The sequence below is a fragment of the Podarcis filfolensis genome (genome assembly GCF_964270895.1).
Source record: "Podarcis filfolensis genome assembly, chromosome: 7".
NCBI lineage: Eukaryota > Metazoa > Chordata > Lepidosauria > Squamata > Lacertidae > Podarcis > Podarcis filfolensis.
In genome coordinates, this window is record NC_139603.1 from 81,288,476 (window position 1) to 81,308,622 (window position 20,147).

General features: G+C 47.3%; 2 protein-coding genes across 6 annotated transcripts in view; both read right to left on the reverse strand.

Annotated features, from left to right (window-relative positions):
* The window catches only part of ZFAT (zinc finger and AT-hook domain containing), a 668,318-nt gene that overhangs the window by 44,916 nt on the left and 603,255 nt on the right, over nt 1-20,147 (reverse strand). The gene's annotated exons all lie outside the window — the stretch shown is intronic.
* Nucleotides 1-20,147, reverse strand: part of ST3GAL1 (ST3 beta-galactoside alpha-2,3-sialyltransferase 1) — a 144,049-nt gene that overhangs the window by 28,774 nt on the left and 95,128 nt on the right. For all 5 annotated transcript variants that reach the window (XR_014549955.1, XM_083622231.1, XM_083622232.1 and 2 more), the window contains 4 exons: nt 15,046-15,955; nt 11,534-11,730; nt 7,798-7,977; nt 1,444-1,489 (listed from right to left, as the gene is read on the reverse strand). Coding sequence is in view for 4 of the 5 variants with exons in the window: in XM_083622231.1 (XP_083478357.1) it covers nt 1,444-1,489; nt 7,798-7,977; nt 11,534-11,730; nt 15,046-15,360 (738 nt within the window). In the remaining variant the exon portion in view is untranslated. The remainder of the gene's footprint in view (nt 1-1,443; nt 1,490-7,797; nt 7,978-11,533; nt 11,731-15,045; nt 15,956-20,147) is intronic.

Genomic DNA, 20,147 nt, shown 5'->3' on the forward strand with positions numbered 1-20,147 from the left:
TAGACAATACTGAGCTATATGGGCCAATAGTCTCGACTCAGTATAAGGCAACTAAACATGCTACAGTGGTACTTCAGGTTACGTATGCTTCAGGTTACAAACGCTTCAGGTTACAGACGCTTCAGGTTACAGACTCCGCTAACCCAGAAATAGTACCTTGGGTTAAGAACTCTGCTTCAGGATGAGAACAGAAATCTTGCGGTGGCGGCACGGCAGCAGTGGGAGGCCCCATTAGCTAAAGTGATGGCTCAGGTTAAGAACAGTTTCAGGTTAAGAACGGACCTCCGGAACGAATTAAGTTCTTAACTCAAGGTACCACTGTATTGCAAAATATGTATTTTATCTCAATGTACAGACCCCTGGTAATGGACTTGACTGGCCGGCTAAACCAGGCAAGTGTACCTGATGGGTCTCAAACCCTCAGTGAGTTAGGGACTTCCCCTGCATGTGAAGATAGGCTTCAGTGGATACAGAGGACGTGACCAATAGTGTGCTAACGCAGCAGTGTGAACTTCACCCCTGGAGGTGCACTCCATTGCCTCTCAAGACAGATGGATGCCAGCGACACACTTCCAGATCAACTTTATCCTAAAACACACATTTTCTGTGTGCTTTTGGGTACAAGATACCTAAAAGATCGTCTGATCCCTTGTACACCCTACTGATCACTGCAGATACCATCTGTTCCCTTCTTCCTTCTGTTGTTGAAATCGGACCTTTGGTGGGATGGCATCTGTCCTGTGGAATTTCTTCCCGCTGCATATCAGATAAGCACCACTGCTGTTGAAAAGCTTCCTTTTTAAACAAGCCTTTAAACCGGGGCTTTTAATCCCACTTTGTATCCATATTGGATTTGAAATCGTTTTGATATAAGAAATTATTCTATATAATTTTCTACTGCTGACACTTTTATTGCTCAGTTGCTTCAAGCTGTTTCCCTGGAAGTGATGCATAAATGGAACTAACTTTGTGTGTTGTGTTGTGACAATTTAGAATATTCATTTAAACATCCTTAAAATATCAATGACTTCCCTTCCTCTCCTTCCATGGTTCATTCTGCATAAGATAAATCCCTCCATTTTTTATATAAACCAAACCCTTCAGCATTCCACTTTTGGATCCATCAAAACTTATTTATACTGCTGGATTTATCTTAATGCTGCCAACATTTTCAAGTGTACACAAAATGGAACTAACTTTGTAAGTGAGCACTGCAAATCTTAGAGAAGTTCCATCTATGGTTAGTCAGCTGGACAGCTCAGTTGGTAGAGCACGAGAGTCTTATCTCAGGTCGTGGGTTCGAGTCTCATGCTGGACAAAAAATCCTGCATTGAAGGGCTGGTCCTTTCTACTTCTACAATTCTACGGTTTGAAGGATCATCTGAATGTAGCCCATGCTTACGTACGGAATAACTTTGTGGCCAGATCAGAGCAATAACTCACCTTGCCTTTGTTGACTTTGATTTTGCGTGGCACTGGAATATATGTGCTGTCAAAGAAAATATATATGTGAGTCAGTGAAAGCAAGGTACACCCTGTGCAGCATGCAGTAAAAAATAATAATCCACCCTTACTTCTAAATCCAAAGTCTTGGCATATATGTCATTTATGAAAGAGACACTAAATTAAAATGTAGGTTTGCAAAATATAGGTTGTAGGTTTGCAAAATATAGGGAGGAATTCAGATCGCTATTTTGTCACAGTGCATTTCTGCTTGGAAGATGGAGCAAACTTCCATCAGGGCGTGTTGAATTTGTCAACTTTCAAATTCCAAAAAATGAGGGGATGCTAAAAAGTTTGACTTGGGAATTTGAAAGATATTTTGGTTCAATTAATGTGATTTAGTTTGGCCTGGTAAGTAAAATGTGTGTAAAATGGCACAGAAATCATTAAAAATGCTTGCCAAGTACCTGTAGTTACATTATATATCAATATTGTATTTCTTTATTATTATTATTATTTAGCACTACCTGACATTTTCAGAATGTAAAATTAAAATTCTTTGGTTTTCCTAAAGCAGTGCTTCTTCATCAAACGTAGACTTACCAAGCTATATGTTGTCCAATCACAAAAATAATAGCAGATTTGATTTCCTTGCACCAAAAAACACACATATTTTTAAGACTCCTCACTGAATAAATTTGCAAAAGTTAAGTTTAATTCCCTAAAATGGCACACCCTACTCCCCCATGTGCTGTCCTGGGGTCCTCTTGACCCCTCGCCCCACCAGAGCTGATCTGGGGCACATGGGTGCAGGACATACGAAAAAGCCCCACATGTGCTAGCAGGACTTCTGCTAGCTGAACTGTTTTATTTCCCTCCAGCCCATAGTCAATTTGCCAAAAGTTAAACACAGAAAGGGCATTAAACCTTAGGCGAGCAAAGACTGGCAGCTCCATGTCTCTCCACATGCCCTGTTCCTGAATGGCTAAGCTACTGTGATGTCATGGAATGTTCACTCCCTCTCTCTACTCCTCACAGCTGTCAGTCAACAGAATGCCCTCCCTTTCCCCAACCAATGTTCTGTCTGTCCTGTCTCCACGGCAGAACACTCAGGTTTGCCGTGGATCAAGGAAGAAGTTCTTTCATCCCCAGAAAAAGTCAACAGCTGCTGTGAAACCCCCTCCCCTTTTTTAAAGACACATACATTTATTTTTATTTTTTTACAGAAAGGAATTCCCTGCCATATATGTGGCATTCTGGTTTGGATGAAGCCGTTGCTAAAATCCATTTCTTTACCAAAGGGAGACTAATCCATTCCCTTAAACTCGGCTAATAAGAACAGAGGCTTTTGTCAATTCCCAAATAAAACCCTGGAACGTGAAACCTTTGATGAACGCTTCGGTTTGTGCTTATCCTGTCCAGGAAGTTTGCTTTGATTCTGTTACACTGTAAGCTGCCTAAATTTCTTTAGCCTTTGCTCCATCGCATTACATGCAGACATTCATGTTGCTTTGCTTCCTGCTGCTTGCTTTTCACGGACAGCGAGATCAAAGGAAGGAACCCTGACCCCCTCTCCTCCACCCCCCCCCCCAAATAAATAAGGCACAATAGAGAGGGGAGAAAATAGAGAAAGTGCCACGCAGCACATTGTATCTCAGTATGCAAAACCACAACTCTGCATATCCGTTTCTTTTTAACGATTTTCCTCTCTCATTTTCTAGTTCTGTTTAGCAAAAGGAGGCACCATTACTATGGTGAAATCTGTGTGAATTGAGAGAGAACGTCTATATTGCAAGGGGGATCTGGTGCGTTATTCTTATCCTGGCTAGTAGGCTATGGACGGCTTACTAATGGTACATGTGAACAGGATCTAGGGGTCTTGGTGGACCACATGTTTAACATGAATCAACAGTGTGATGCAGAAGCAAAAAAAGGTGAATGATATTCTAGGCTGTATCAACAGAAGTCTAGCGTCCAGATCAAGGGAAAGGATAAAGTAAAGGTAAAGGGACCCCTGACTATTAGGTCTAGTCGTGACCGACTCTGGGGTTGCGGTGCTCATTTCGCTTTACTGGCCGAGGGAGCCAGCGTACAGCTTCAGGGTCATGTGGCCAGCATGACTAAGCCACTTCTGGCAAACCAGAGCAGTGCATGGAAACACCATTTATCTTCCCGCCGGAGCGGTACCTATTTATCTACTTGCACTTTGCTTTCGAACTGCTAGGTTGGCAGGAGCAGGGACCGAGCAACGGAAGCTCACTCCATCGCGGGGATTCAAACCGCCAACCTTCTGATCAGCAAGTCCTAGGCTCTGTGGTTTAACCCACAGCGCCACCCGCGTCCCTGGTAGGGAAAGGATAGTCCCACTCTATTCTTCCTTGGTCACACCACACCTGCAGTTCTGTGTCCAGTTCTGGGTGTCACAATTTAAGAAGATGTTGACAAGCTGGAATGTGTGCAGAGGAGGGCGACCAAGATGATCAAGGGTCTGGAAACCAAGCCTGATGAGCAACGGTTGAAGGAGCTGGGTATGTTCAGCCTGGAAAAGAGGAGACTGAGAGGAGATATGATTTGTTGTTGTTGTTTAGTCATTTAGTCGTGTCCGACCCCATGGACCAGAGCATGCCAGGCACTCCTGTCTCCCACTGCCTCCTGCAGTTTGGTCAAACTCATGTTAGTGGAGATATGATAGCCATCTTCAAATATCTCAAGGGCTGTCACGAGGAAGAGGGAACATGCTTTTTTTCTCCTGCTCTGGAGGGTAGGACGTGAACCAATGGCTTCAAGTGACAAGAAAGGAGATCCCAACTAAACACACAGAAAAGCTTTCTGACAGTTAAGGGCAGTTTGACAGTGGAATAGACTCCCTTGAGAGGTGGTGGAATCTCCTTCCTTTGAGGTTTTTAAGTAGAGGTTGGACGGCCATCTGTCATGGATGCTTTAGCTGAGATTCCAGAAGAATATTAGCTTTTTTTGCTGCTGCATTTTCTGGAAGCCAGGATTCAGGAAGCCAAGGGTCCAAAAGCAAGGAGTCACGAAGTCAGGGGTCCGAGGATCAAGAAGCAAGGAGTCACGAAGTCAGGGGTCCGTGGATCAAGAAGCAGTGAGTCAAGAAGCCGAGGTTCAAGAACCAGGAAGCAGGAAACCAAACACAGCGAGGCAGGAAGCATCTTGCTGTGGCAAAGAGCTGAAAGGAAATGCTGACCTTATAACCCTTCCCAGCTCTTGTCACCAGGTGCAGTGAGTTACCAATCGGCCTCACCTGTGTGGCCGCGCCTTGCCTCTCCAGAACAAACTTAGGAAGGCCCCAGTCCTGCAGAGTCCTATTGGTCCCAGGGCCTGGCTCCTGCACGCACACCCGACAACAGGCATCTGGCTGGCCACTGTGAGAACAGGATGCTGGACTAGATGGGCCATTGGCCTGATCCAGCAGGCTCTCCTTATGTTCAGTGGGACAGGTCTCAAATCCCCACTCGGGCCAGTCACTGTCTCGCAGGGTTGTTGTGGGAATTAAATGAGGAGCGGGGAGGGTCACACAGTATGCCAACGTTGAGCTCTTTGGAGAAAAAGGTGAGATATAAATGCAATAAATAAAAACAAATGTTCTTATGCCAACAGCAAAGGCCCATGTGATTCTGCATTCATTCAGTTCTCCCAACAGGCAGCCAGGTTCCTATGGGGTCATGACTGCTTGCTTCCCCCATATATTGTCGGTCTCAGTTGAGGCTCAAAATTGAGCTGCGCCTGCTTTGGCTCTCTATGGCCCATTGCAGGGAAAAAGTGCTCTCACTTCATAAAAAAAAGTCCCTGTCCATTAATCACAAGCCCATCTTCTTCCTGCTTGCCAGAGGCCTGCTCTCTACATTGTGTGCTCCTCGTGTTTTTAATTTCCTGGCTGGAACTTGGTGGGCTGCCGTGGCTTATAATAATAACCATCATCCAGACACCAACTTCAGGAACCTGCCTGATCTGATCGGCGGCAACTTCCAGACGCAATAAATGGAACAGGAAGGAGGCACGTAAGAATAAATATCAGACGGGTGTTGGAGGGTGAGATTGAACACCTTCTAATAGCCTGCATTTGCCAACAAAGGTCCGTATAGTAAAAGCTATGGTTTTCCCAGTAGTGATGTATGGAAGTGAGAGCTGGACCATAAAGAAGGCTGGTCACCAAAGAATTGATGCTTTTGAATTATGGTACTGGAGGAGACTCTTGAGAGTCCCATGGACTGCAAGAAGATCAAACCTCTCCATTCTGAAGGAAATCAGCCCTGAGTGCTCACTGGAGGGACAGATCGTGAAGCTGAGGCTCCAATACTTTGGCCACCTCATGAGAAGAGAAGACTCCCTGGAAAAGACCCTGATGTTGGGAAAGATGGAGGGCACAAGGAGAAGGGGACGACAGAGGACGAGATGGTTGGACAGTGTTCTCGAAGCTACTAAAATGAGTTTGACCAAACTGCGGGGGGCAGAGGAAGACCGAAGTGCCTGGCGTGCTCTGGTCCAGGGGGTCACGAAGAGTCGGACACGACTAAATACTAAACAACAACAACAACAGCCTGCATCAGCCAGATATAGAATAATAGAATTGTAGAGTTGGGAAGAATTGAAGAGTTGGTTAGCCCAACCTGCTGCAATGCAGGAATCGCAATGGAAGAATCTCTGACCACAAGCTTAACATAAGTCAACGTTGTGATGCAGCAGCAAAAACAGCTAATGCTACTTTAGGCTGGATCGACAGAAGTCTAGTGTTCAGATCAAGGGAAGTAATGGTCTCACTCTTATTCTGCCTTGGTCAGACCACACCTGGAGTCCTGTGTCCAGTTCTCGGCACCACAATTTAGGATGCTGATGAGCTGGAACGTGTGCAGAGGAGGGCAGCCAAGAGAATCAAGGGTCTGGAAACCATAGTCCATTAATTTTGTCTGCCATTCTTCTTTCGTCAGAATTTCTTCTTGTTTCCATTTCTGGGCTAACAGTACTATTGCTGCAGTTGTTGCATATAAAAACAATTTAACATCTTGCCTATTAATGTCCTGACTTATAATACCAAGTAAAAACGCTTCTGGTTTTTTTTAAAAAAATGTATAATGGACTATGATAATGTATTAAAGAACTATGCAGAATTGGACAAAATGACAGGAAGGATTCGAAACCTGCGGGGCCAGAGATTTACAGAAGATTGGAAGAAGTATATGAATTATTTGAAGAGCAACTGTAATCAACAAATTACGCTAGTTTTGTAAGGAGAAATATACAAAGTGTTACAAAGTAGGAAAAGATAGAGATATTGGTTATGAGTTTGAAATGTACAGTGGTACCTTGGGTTACTTATGCTTCAGGTTACATACACTTCAGGTTACAGACACCGCTAACCCAGAAATAGTACCTCGGGTTAAGAACTTTGCTTCAGGATGAGAACAGAAATCGTGCTCCAGTGACAAGGCAGCAGCGGGAGGCCCCATTAGCTAAAGTGGTGCTTCAGGTTAAGAACAGTTTCAGGTTAAGAACGGACCTCTGGAACGAATTAAGTACGTAACCAGAGGTACCACTGTAATAGGGAAAATAAGACATGCATACTAAGAGATTAGATTGGAAAATTTTCAGACAGGATTGATGGAAGTCTAAAAAATTGAATAAGATGTAAAAGTATGCTTAATTACTGTTGAAAATGATATGTTAAAAAACACACACACACACACACACACACACACATATATATATATATATATATATATATATATATATATATATATATATGGGTCTGGAAACCAAACCTCAAGAGACTGAGAGGAGATACAATGGCCATCTTCAAATATGTCAGGGGCTGTCGCATGAAGGATGAAGCAAGCTTATTTTCTCATGCTCTGGAGGGTAGGACTCCAACTAATGGCTTCAAGTGACAAGAAAGGGGATTCTGACTAAACATCAGGAAGAACTTTCTGAAAGTAAGAGCTGCTCGACAGTGAAATGGACTCCCTCAGTTGATGGGCTTTCCTTGGAGGTTTGTAAGTAGAGGTTGGACGGCCATCTGTCATGGATGAGTTAGTTGAGATTCCTGCATTGCACAGGGTTAGACTAGAGTTCTTGCTTCCCTCTACAGTTCTATGATTCTACTATTCTGTGAGATCATATGAAGAGATCTGCTGGATCAAGTTGTGGGCTCACTATTACGTCCCTTGATCTAGATACTATACTTCTGTTGGTGCAGCCTAGAACAGCATTTGCTTTTTTTGCTGCTGCATCACACTGTTGACCCAACGTGAGTGGTCCACAAAGACTCCTAGATCTCGTCCAACACAACTCGTCCAACTTCTCATGGCCTCCTAGAATAGAGCAGACACGGCCACTTACTGGTTGATGGTCCCTGTGGTGAGGGCACTGATGACCCAGCGAAGGTCCAGGGTCTTGAACGGGATGACTATCATGCTGACGTTCTCGCCCAGTTCCTTGTAGCTCTCAGGGTAGACAAAGTGGTGGGTCGTCTTGCTGCCGACATCAGACTCATAGCCGGCTGTGGGGGCTTTGTTCATTCTGTGTGGTCCAAGAGAAGAGGGGTGAGGGAAAAAGCAGGCAACACCAGGAGGAGGTACATGGGGCAGGTAGGCATCATCTTGCCACAGGTGGCAATGGCCGCTATTGATGGGCGCATTTGCAGGCTGGAGAAACTCTCCCCTTCCCACCTCGTAAGTCTCACGGCCAGTCCCTGCACCCTGAATGGACTTCAGAAAATTCTTCTGTTGGCTAAGGAAGGGTTCCTCTCAAGCGCAGAAGTGCAATTGGTTCGACAGCTGCAACCATTCCTGGATTGGGAAAGACTGACCATGGTAGTTCATGCATTGGCTAGATTAATGCAATGTGCCCTTTGTGGGGCTTCCCTTGTGCTTGACCAGGAAGCTGAGGTTAGTGCAAAACGCTGAAACACAGTTACTGACAGGAGCGAAACCTTGTCAGTATAGAACACTTGCCCAGAGATCTGTGCTGGTTCCTGATCTGCTCCCAGGTCAAGTTCAAGGTGTTACTGTTAGTATATAAAGCCATTAACAACCTGGGACCAGTTTACCTGCAAGATGTTGTGAACTGCCCTGAATCCTGTATACAGTATACAAAAATTACAGTATACGGCATATAGGGCAGTATACAAAATTAATTAATTAATAATACCACCCCACTCGACTGCTTCAATCTGCGGAACTGGGACTGTTAAAGGCTCCATATAACACCTGTTCTATATTTATGAGAAATCAGTCTTTTAGTGTGGCAGAACCAACACTTTGGAATGCCCTGCCTATTGACACCAGGCAGAGAAACCTTTGCTGTTTTCAATTTTGGTGCCTGCTAAAACCATTTTCCCTTTAGTCAAGCCTAACCAGACCTGGAGAAGGTTGAAGTATGTTTTAATCTGTTTTTAGTTTGTTGCCAATTTTATTTTTTTGAACATTTTAAAGAGCTGGGTTTTTTGGTTTTTTTTTGGGGGGGGGGGGGTTTACTGATAATACTACAGTGGTACCTTGGGTTAAGTACTTAATTCATTCCGGAGGTCCGTTCTTAACCTGAACTGTTCTTAACCTGAAGCACCACTTTAGTTAATGGGGCCTCCTGCTGCTGCTGTGCCGCCGGAGCACAATTTCTGTTTTCATCCTGAAGCAAAGTTCTTAACCTGAAGCACTATTTCTGAGTTAGTGGAGTCTGTAACCTGAAGCGTCTGTAACCTGAGGTACCACTGTATTAGCTTTGTCAACCCCATGCCCTTTGAGGTGCTTTTTTTTGTCTTTTTACGGTTAAGCAGCATTTAAATTGTATGAAACAATTGTATGTAAATAACTAAATTCAGCAGGGGAGGAGAGGGGCCTCATGGGTGCCAGAAACACCCTTGCGGCTACGCTAACAGGCACAATTTGGCAAGCCAAACCATCTTGTATGCAAAGGAGAAAGGCCACAGAAATAGAGCCCCCACTCTTTTGGAAAACAGAGGGTCTCAGATTTGATCTCTGGCATCTCCAAGTACTGTACAGCTGGAAAGGATTCTTGTGTGAGATCCTGGACAGCTGCTGCCAGTGCTGTCAATACTGGGCTGGGTGGCCCAGCGGCCTGACGCCATGTAAGGCCGCTTCCCCTGGTCCTGAGCCCGATATGGGTGTCTGTGCATTAGGTAAAGGTAAAGGGACCCCTAACCATTAGGTCCAGTCGTGACCGACTCTGGGGTTGCGGCGCTCATCTCGCTTTATTGGCCGAGGGGGCCGGCGTACAGCTTCCGGGTCATGTGGCCAGCATGACTAAGCCGCTTCTGGCAAACCAGAGCAGCGCACGGAAACGCCGTTTGCCTTCCCGCCGGAGCAGTACCTATTTATCTACTTGCACTTTGACGTGCTTTCGAACTGCTAGGTTGGCAGGAGAAGGGAATGAGCAACAGGAGCTCACCCCGTCGCGGGGATTCGAACCGCCGACCTTCTGATTGGCAAGTCCTAGGCTCTGTGGTTTAACCCACAGCGCCACCCGCGTCCATTAATGCCACCTAAATAACATGCTGGTAAGAAAGCCATGATGCCCACAAGTGGCTGGACCATGTTCGTGGTTAACACAACCTTTCATCCTCTATAAAATGTTTGCCAGTTCTTGTGGTTAGGGTGTGTGCGTGTATTTAACTAAACTATTCCCTGGATCATCCAGAACTCTGCCATAAAGAGTTCACTCAAGGTTGCTTGGATTCGGGAAAAGGCTATGGCACCCTGAGGCCTCTGAACACGAGCAGAGCTGCTAAAAGAGGGTGCTCCCTACAAGTGAACAGGCAGACAGGCAGTAATGCAATGAAAAACCTCCCCATACAGTCTGCCAGTTTACTTCAACTTAAACCGCCCTGGGTTTTATTTTATTTGTTTGTTTAAAGGTCAGCATATTGAAAGCAAATATCTATCTATCTATCTATCTATCTATCTATCTATCTATCTATCATCTTCTATCTATCATCTTCTATCTATCTCTCAGAATATTTATTTAATTTAAGTGGAACAACCAAAGCATTCCCAAGAGGCAGAGTGAAAGACCTGGCAAGAGCTAGAATCAATTATTGTACAGAAATATAGTAAAACCACAGATAGTCTAAGCCAAAGCCTAGGGCTTGCCAATCAGAAGGTCGGCAGTTTGAATCCCCGTGATGGGGTGAGCTCCCGTTGCTCGGTCCCAGCTCCTGCCAACCTAGCAGTTCGAAAGCACGTCAAAGTGCAAGTAGATAAATAGGTACCGCTCCGGCGGGAAGGTAAACGGCGTTTCCGTGCGCTGCTCTGGTTTGCCAGAAGCGGCTTAGTCATGCTGGCCACATGACCCGGAAGCTGTACGCCGGCTCCCTCGGCCAGTAAAGCAAGATGAATGCCACAACATCAGAGTCGTCCACGACTGGACCTAACGGTCAGGGGTGCATATTCAGACCAAGCTCAGTATTGTCTGCACTGAGCAGCAGCTGCTGTTCAGTATTTCAGACTGGTCTCTCTCTCCCCACCAGCCAGTGGTGTAGCTTTTTTGAGGGGGGCACAGGGGGCACAGCTTCCGTCGCTGGGCTCCGTTGGAAACGGCTTCTCCATGTGGACCAGGAAGCGACCTCACCGGACAACGGAATGACTTTCCTTTTCTTATCTCGGTGGCTGCAATCTCCTGGGTGATGTGGATGCCGTGAGGCAGTTGAACGTGCACCCGTATTTTGTCCGTTTCAAACGTCCCTCCATGTGGCTCTGGCAACCCATGCTACACCACTGCTCGCAGCCTTACATGGAGATGCTGGGGACTGAAGTTGTGGCATTCTGCACAAAAACCAGGTGTTCTACTGCTGAGCTGCAGCCTTTTTCCTATGGAGTCAGTTCCCCCATTTGGTTGCAAATATCGAATTATCAGATGAGGGGGAGGTGTATGCGAATAACGAGTCTGCAGCAGCAATGGGCTGAAAATTGGTAAATGGGATCTTTGGTGAGGCTCAGCTCCAGACGTCACCTATTTAAGCCTCACCGTGAAGACAATGGCTTCTTTCTTTTCTTTTCGTTACTTTCAGTGGCAGAGAGCGGTCAGGCTAAGATCGCTAAGCCTTGCAACAGGGACTCACCTGAACACAAAGTCATGGTTGTCGATCTCCTGGCCGTACTGCGACTGCTTGAGGTTACCCGAGTTCCCCACCACGGCACACCGCCTGCATCGCGAACCGCTTCTCTCCAGGAGCTGGTCCGCGTCTCCAGGGATGAGCTCAAACAGCTCCTGGATGGTCTCATTTAAACCCTTGGGGTTCTTTTCCCCTTGCAGCTTCTGTAAAGAAGAACACACAAGTCACTGTGCGGCTTTCGGAGGGGCTGTGGAAAAAGGATTCCAGGCACAATTCAAAGTGTTGGTGCTGACCCCTAAATGGCCTCGGTCCAGTATACCCAAAGGAGCATCTCCACCCCCATCATTCAGTCTGGACACTGAGGTCCAGCTCCAAGGGCCTTCTGGCGGTTCCCTCCTTGCAAGAAGTGAGGTTACAGGGAAACAGGCAGAGGGCCTTCTTGGTAGTGGCGCCCACCCTGTGGAACACCCTCCCATAAGATGTCTAAGAAATAAACAACTACCTGACTTTTAGAAGACATCTGAAGGCAGCCCAGTTTAGGAAAGCTTTTTACGTTGATGTTTTATGTGTTTAATATTTTGTTGGTAGCTGCCCAGAGTGGCTGGGGAGGCCTGGCCAGATGGTCGCAGTGTAAGTAATAAATTGTTGCTGTTGTTGTTTGTTGTTGTTACAGCAGTGTCTTGGCTTAGGAATCAATAGGCTGGAGCAGGTTAGGTGACACAAGAGGCATTCAAACATGGTAGATAGCACATTCGTTTCCTTGATTAAAGCTCTTGGAGAAACCGCCTTCTTGAGCGTCAGACCCACTAATGGTCTCAATCTGCTGAGCCTGTCTTCACATGCAGGGGAAATCCTTAATTCACCGAGGGTTTGAGACCCATCAGCTACCCTCAAGTGGTTTAGCCAGTCAGTCAAAGCCATTCCCAGGGTGTGGCCGCTGTTGCATGCTGACTGCTTCTAAGAGCCACAGGTGAGATCGGAGTGCAGGCTGGGGACCAAAGGTGAACAAACTACCCCAGAAGGAGCATGGTGTGTCCCCCACCAGGGGAAAAAAAGATCCCTGCATTCCCATGCACCCTATTTTATCCTCCTAACGACGCTTTGAGGTAGGTTAGACTGAGAGGCCCAAGGTCAGCCGGTGAGCTTCGTGGCAGAATGGGGATTCAAACCCTGATCTCTCAGATCCTAGTCCGACACTCTAACCTCTACACCACATTGGTATCCCTACCTAGACTTGCAATTTCCATAATATGGTGCTTTTATTTCCTTACGGGCAAATGTGAACATCTATTCTGCAGCTGTTTCATAACCCCGCCCAAACCCAATTATAATGTGAAGTAAGAAATGAGCCAGCTGGTGGGACCACAGGCAACAGAAATCCGGTCATTGCCTCTAATGATATTGATTTTGGGGAGGATTGGCAGGTGTCTCTCCCCCCCCCCCCCCGCCCCGCTGTCAGCACAGATTTAACGGGCCTCTCAGATATCGGGAAAGCCACCCACGACAGAAATTTCTGATGGACAGCTTGCCACAGAAACCAGATACCATGCAGAACAAACCGTTTCTCAGATTGGTCACTAAAGCTGACTCCAGGCTGTCAGTAATTTGCAGGAGGGATCCAAGAGCATGCCGGAAATTTAGGTTTGTGCAACTGCAGTGTTCTTACAAAAGGCGACTTCTTTGCTGATTTGTTGAGAGCCAGTGGTGGTTTGGTGGTTCGAGTGTTGAACTAGGACCTGGGAGAGATCAGGGTTCGAATCCCCACCCGAGCCAGGAAGCTCGCTGGTTGACCTTGAGCCAGACACTTGCTCTCAAGGCTACCTTGCAGAGTTGCTCTGAGGATAATACGGGGGAAAGGGACAGCCATGCAAGTCACTTTTGAGTTCTTTGGAGAAACGGGTGGGATAGAAATGTAACAAGCAAACAAAATGATAGTTACGAAAATGGCTGGGAAACACATTGAGGGGATGAATGAATAACACAAAGGTTCAATGCCTATTGTTGACCACATCTGTGGACCTCCAGATGCTTGCAAGGATCTATCGGGCCCTGCCCTGATGGCCAATGCTCAGGGATGATGATAATAATAATAGTAATAATTTATTATTTATATCCTGCCCATCTGGCTGGGTTTCTCCAGCCACTCTGGGCGACTTCCAACAAAGTATTAAAATACAGTAGTCTGTTAAACATTAAAAGCTTCCCTAAAGTGGGCTGCCTTCAGATGTCTTCTAAAAGTCTGGTAGCTGTTTTTCTCTTTGGCATCTGGTGGGAGGGCGTTCCACAGGGCGGGTGCCACTACCGAGAAGGCCTCTGCCTGGTTCCCTGTAACTTGGCTTCTCGCAGCGAGGGAACCGCCAGAAGGCCCTCGGCACTGGACCTCAGTGTCCAGGCGGAATGATGGGGGTGGAGACGCTCCATCAGGTATACTGGACTGAGGCCGTTTAGGGCTTTAAAGATCAGCACCAATACTTTGAATTGTGCTCGGAAACGTACTGGGAGCCTCCAGCCAGAGAACCCTCTAGGGAAGCCTCACCAGAGGAAGACTCTGACTACATATCAGGAAAAACTTTCTGGCAGTAAAAGCTGTTTGACAGTGGAATGGTCTCCCTCAGGAGGTGGTGGACTTTCCTTCCTTGGAGGTTTTTAAGCAGAGGTTTGTTTGGCTATATGTCAGGGACGCTTCAGCTGAGATTCCTGCATTGAAGGGTTGGACTAGATTGCAGCTCTCAGATCCTTTGATTCAATTTGCCAATACCTGGGAATTTTGAATGAAACTCTTCCTACGATTTTATGATCCTTACAAATTTGGCCACGCAAGGCTCCAACCAACCGAGGTGCACAACAATGCACGTACGAGGGTAAAGGAAAATGCACCACGTTTGTGAAAAACAACACCAAAAGATTTACATCGCATTAGGGGGAAATTGCTTGAAAAGGTGTTTCGTCTTGGTCAAAAGTGCATACAGAAATGTGCCTGTTTCTGGAGAATCCTGCACTAAAATGCTGGTGGTTCACGCATAGGTAAAGGTACCCCTGACCATTAGGTCCAGTCGCGGATGACTCTGGGGTTGTGGTGCTCATCTCGCTCTATAGGCCGAGGAAGCTGGCGTTTGTCCGCAGACAGCTTCCGGGTCATGTGGCCAGCATGACTAAGCCGCTTCTGGCAAACCAGAGCAGCGCACGGAAACACCGTTTACCTTCCCGCCGGAGTGGTACCTATTTATCTACTTGCACTTGACATGCTTTCGAACTGCTAGGTGGGCAGGGGCAAGGACCGAGCAACGGGAGCTCACCCCATCACAGGGATTTGAACCATCGACCTTCTGATCGGCAAGCCCTAGGCTCAGTGGTTTAGACCACAGCGCCGCCCGCGTCCCTCTTGGTTCACACATACACACCAATTAAAAATGGCTAGGGAAAATTTGGATGACTGAAGGCTGGGGAAAAAAACGACACAAGAAAGTGGGGAGACCCCAAGACAATCAGGTCTCTCTTCTCCACAGCTAGCTACTCACCAGCCACCACTTGTAGCTGTCTTCGGGCATGAAGGCATTCTGTGTGGTCAGGAAGGGTTGCATAGTTTGGTTGAACCTGTCGTCGAACCAGAGCGAGACCCCCTCTTCAGAAATGCACGTGCGGCAGCTGCAAGGCCTCCGGGAATATTTCATCAGTCTCCGAAACTGCTCCGAAAACTGGTAGACGAGCTGTTTGGGGTCCCAGGCGACCATGACCGTGTTGTGGCTGTAGTTCAGCAAGAACGACGTGATGGTGATGACAAACAATAAGGCAAGAGTAAACATCTTGAAGCCCCTCTTCCTGATGGCCAGCATCTTGACCCGCTGCCGCCACCGCCTCCTCCTTAGCCCGGATGCTCCAGTGAAACGCCAGTGGCTGAGGCAAGCAAAAGCGGAGGTTTCTTTCCAGGGCTCTGTTTAGGCTGCAAACAGTAGCTTAATTGCCTTTATTGTCCAAAAGGAACAGCCCACATTACTATGTCCTGGAGCGACTGAAACCGGACTGAATCCCTGATCATCTTTTATCTCCTTTTATGAGAAAAATAAAAGGCTCCATCCACCTTCACAACTCTTTTTTCCTTCAGCTCTCCTCCAGCAGCTGCTAATTCCTCCAAAGGTTTAATGAAAGCAAACAACTGCAATTTTCTGTTTCTTTTTTTGCCACCCCGGCAGTTTGAGGGAGGAAATTATTAACAATGTCAAGGAACACTCCCCCACCCACCTCTTTGCTGTGTGGGAAGAGAGACCTTAAATGAAAAAAAGGCTTTAAGTAAGGGCGAAAAAATCACTTTTCCTCTGGAAATTATTTCATTAGGGCCGCTGATTAGCTCATTCAAAGGTTGTCGTTCCAGGCAGCTGGCAGTCAAAAGTCTTGTCCACGTTACGATGCTGAAACTCCTTTTTTTTCTACCTGGAAAACACAAGAGAGAAGGAGAAACTTCAACAGTGAGTTTCAGGGATCTTTCCATTTAATGGGAGGGCGCGGGTTTCATTTCCCAACCCCCCACAGCTTCAAATCAATGGAAATTAAATGTTTCTGCTGCTCCCAACATGGGATTCATGTGTTGAGAAATTTCCAAAGAGGCCTTTTCAACATAATAAAGCCTACGCTCTCTTGTAGGCTGAGCCACCGGTCGGCTGGGTTTCCTGCAACATATTCAGGATATAATCTGTGTTTTTGAAATTATAGTTTGCCTGCATTTCATGAAATCTACCCGTTACATTAAGGCACAATTGGTAGCACTTACCAACAGAAGAGTATTCATAACAAGCAGAAGTGGAACTCTGGAATAAATGGAGGGGAGCAGCCACAGCAAGGCTCCCACACGAAAACAGATGGACGTACAAGGCTGTAGTCTGTTCATCTAGCTCAGGCTGTGCTGTCTACTGGGATAGCTCAGTAGGTAGAGCATGATAATGTCAGGGTTGTGTGTTTGAACCCCACATTCGGCAAAAGATTCCTGCATCGCAGGGGGTTGAATTATGTGGCCGAGGCCTCATCAGATGCTTTGCAATTTGCAGCAAGGGCCATGGCAGCAGATGTAGGAGTGCGCAGGCAGCTCTGGCTTAAACAGTGGCAAGTCGGAAGCCAAAGCCAAGACCAGCCTGGCCAGTGACCCCTTCAAGGGGGGCAAGCTGCTTAGGGAGGGCCTGGAAGATGCACTGATAAAGACCAGGGACAAAAAGAAGGCACTGCAATGCACTCTATGTGGGGCTACCTTTGAAGTTGACCCGGAAACTACAAGTAATCCAGAATGCGGCAGCTAGACTGGTGACGGGCGCCGAGACCACATAACACTGGTCTTGAAAGACCTACATTGGCTCCCAGTACGTTTCTGAGCAGAATTCAAAGTGTTGGTGCTGACCTTTAAAACCCTAAATGGCCTCGGTCCAGTATACCTGAAGGAGCGTCTCCACCCGCATCGTTCTGCCCGGACACTGAGGTCCAGCGCCAAGGGCCTTCTGGCGGTTCCCTCACTGCGAGAAGCCATGATACAGGGAACCAGGCAGAGGGCCTTCTCGGCAGTGGCACCCGCCCTGTGGAACACCCTCCCACCAGATGTCAAAGAGAACAACAACTACCAGACTTTTAGAAGACATCTGAAGGCAGCCCTCTTTAGGGAAGCTTTTAATGTTTAACAGACTACTGTATTTTAACACTTTGTTGGATGCCGCCCAGAGTGGCTGTGGAATAAATAATAAATAATAATTATTATTATTATTAGAGAGAGAGTCACAAGGAAAACTATTCTCCCCTTTGTCCCTACAGGGACTCATCCAATGCTAGAGACCCCAAGAAACACCACCTGATGCTTCAAGCAATCCAGCATCTGCTGGAGATCAGCACAATAGAGCCTGTGCCACAACCACAGCAATGCTTTGGCCGCTATTCTATTCTCTTTATGGTCCCAAAAAAATCAGGGAAATGCGAGGGCCATTCTGGATCCCAAGAGAGTCCACCAATCTCTGAGCCACATCAAGGATCCCAATTCTCCCTACAGAGAAGTCACTTAACATGGTAAGAACCAACATTTGCTCACCATACCTGGAATGAGAGATGTACGCAGCAGCTGCTGCCATCAGCAACAACAGGTAAAGTGGGGGAAGTCAAAACTTTGCCCACAGTTCCCCTGTTCCTGCAACACATACAGGACTTGGATATTGCCCAGCAGCCCTCTGCCCTCTCTCAAAATCGATTCCGCTCACAACTTTGGATGAAAGTGTGGACCAGTGGGGCGCAGCAAGTCCAACCCTGCTTCTCCCCCAATTCCCAACTTCACTCATATTCCATGACCAAGGCTGGTGCCTAAAGCTATTCCCAGGCAGCACTGTTGGAAACCATGCAACTTTCCATTTCTCCAATTTCCTTAGTAACTCGCAGACATACTGGAAAGAGCTTGATTTAATCCAGGTGTGCAAAGATTTTTTTCTCTCCCCCACCCCCATCCCTTTTAAATGGCTCTCGCAAGACAAATCACCACTGGGCTTGAGCTTAAACTTGAAAAATGTGGCTGCGAAAGGAATTTCACCAGGCCAAGCCAAATAACATCTGGAAGATGCGGCAAGGCCACTTCCCTGACTCTGTGAGTCACTGTGTTTCGTGAGAGAGGGCCAGAGGTGGCCACAGTCCATAAATCACAGGTGCACAGCCTGTTCTGCCTGCCCAATCCCATCCCACCCCTGTCCTGCGCATACCCAGCCAAGGAAGGCAAACAGCAGACAGTTAATTCTTTATTGACAAAAGCACACACTTAACAGCAGCTCCTAAGGTACACCGGATGCACACACACAGAATCACAAAATTGTAGACAGAGATGGAAAGGACCGCGAGGCTCATCTAGTCCAACCTCCTGAAATGCAAGAATCTTTTTGCCCAAAGTGGGGCTTTAACCCAAGACTCTCAAGCTCTAGCAACTGAGCTATCCAGGGTTTCTGGAACCTACATGGCTGCTTTCCAGTTTCATGCCCAGCGCAGCCATCAAGAAATCTGTGGGACCACACACTCCTAGGCTTATGTGCAGTGGTACCTCAGGTGGCGCTGTGGTCTAAACCACAGAGCCTAGGGCTTGCAGATCGGAAGGTTGGCAGTTCGAATCCCCGTGACGGGGTGAGCTCCCGTTGTTCAGTCCCTGCTCCTGCCAACCTAGCAGTTCGAAAGAACGTCAAAGTGCAAGTAGATAAATAGGTACCACTCCGGCGGTAAGGTAAACGGCATTTCTGTGCGCTGCTCTGCTTTGCCAGAAGCGGATTAGTCATGCTGGCCACATGACCTGGAAGCTGTACGCCGGCTCCCTCGGCCAATAAAGCAAGATGAGTGCTGCAACCTCAGAGTTGGCCACGACTGGACCTAATGGTCAGGGGTCCCTTTACCTTTACCTTTTACATTCTTGGCAGAGTTTGAGTTTCAACAAATATTGGTTTAGGATCCCTTAAAATTCACAGGGTGGGTACCACTCCTGAGAAAGCCCCTTGCCTGGTTCCCAGCCACAACCCTAGAGTCGGTCATGAATGGACCTAACTGTCAGGGGTCCCTTTACCTTTACCTCGGGTTACAGATGCTTTAGGTTACAGACTCCGCTAACCCAGAAATAGTACCCCGGGTTAAGAACTTTGCTTCAGGATGAGAACAGAAATCATGCGGTGGCAGCGGGAGGCCCCATTAGCTAAAGTGGTGCTTCAGGTTAAGAACAGACCTCCGGAACGAATTACGTATTTAACCCAAGATACCACTGTACACTCATCTGATGGAGTATGAATATACCACCTGAGACTTCTCCTGCATGGAAGTTGCCCCTCCTGGTTCTGGGAGACAGTGAGGCTGGAGATGCCGAGGGTTTGACTGGCCTGCCCCTTGCCTGCACAGCCTCTTCCTCTGCCTCCCATCCTTTCTGTGCCCTCATGTCCCTCTCTGACTGCTCAGACCCTTCCCTTGGCTTCTGGATTTGCGTGTGGCGCAAAACCCCATAAATCGCCGCCCCCCCCTCTCCTCTGTCACACACTCGCCAGAGCCCTGCCAGTCTTCCTCTCCCTCCCCACACTTTTCTTGTTACTCCACACAGAGCTGAAACCTGCACAACTGGGTTTGGCTCAGAATTCCCCGGAATCCATTCAGCCGGGTAAAGAAAGGGCTTCTAAATCAAGAATGTCAGCCCTTGACATTTGCTCAGGTGAAACACAGACGCTGCCGATTGCTCTCCCACGGAAAAGGAGGGAGACGGCTGCCTGCAGGGTTTTCTTCCTGGGAAAGCTCTGAAAAATGCAAGTTTGACTGTCGTAAGCAAACATTCCGTTACACTCGAGTGTGACCAAGAAGCAAAACTCGAGGGCAGGGCTACGCAGGTTAAAACTGGTAGAACTGTGCAGCCCAGCCTAGGGTTGATTCTCAATAGCTGTGATAACTGAGGACCACCTGGGGGGAGGTAGCAATTTGAAACACCTCTCCAATGGCATTCCTGATTGCATCTTCTTTGCTTAACTTTCTCCCACAGAAGTGAATAAGGCCGTATCTCAAGTAACCTGCACCTGAGCTGCAGAAGGCCTTATGTATTAGTACCGTAACCTTGAACTTGGCCCAGTCGCAGATTGGCTGCCGGCGCAAATCC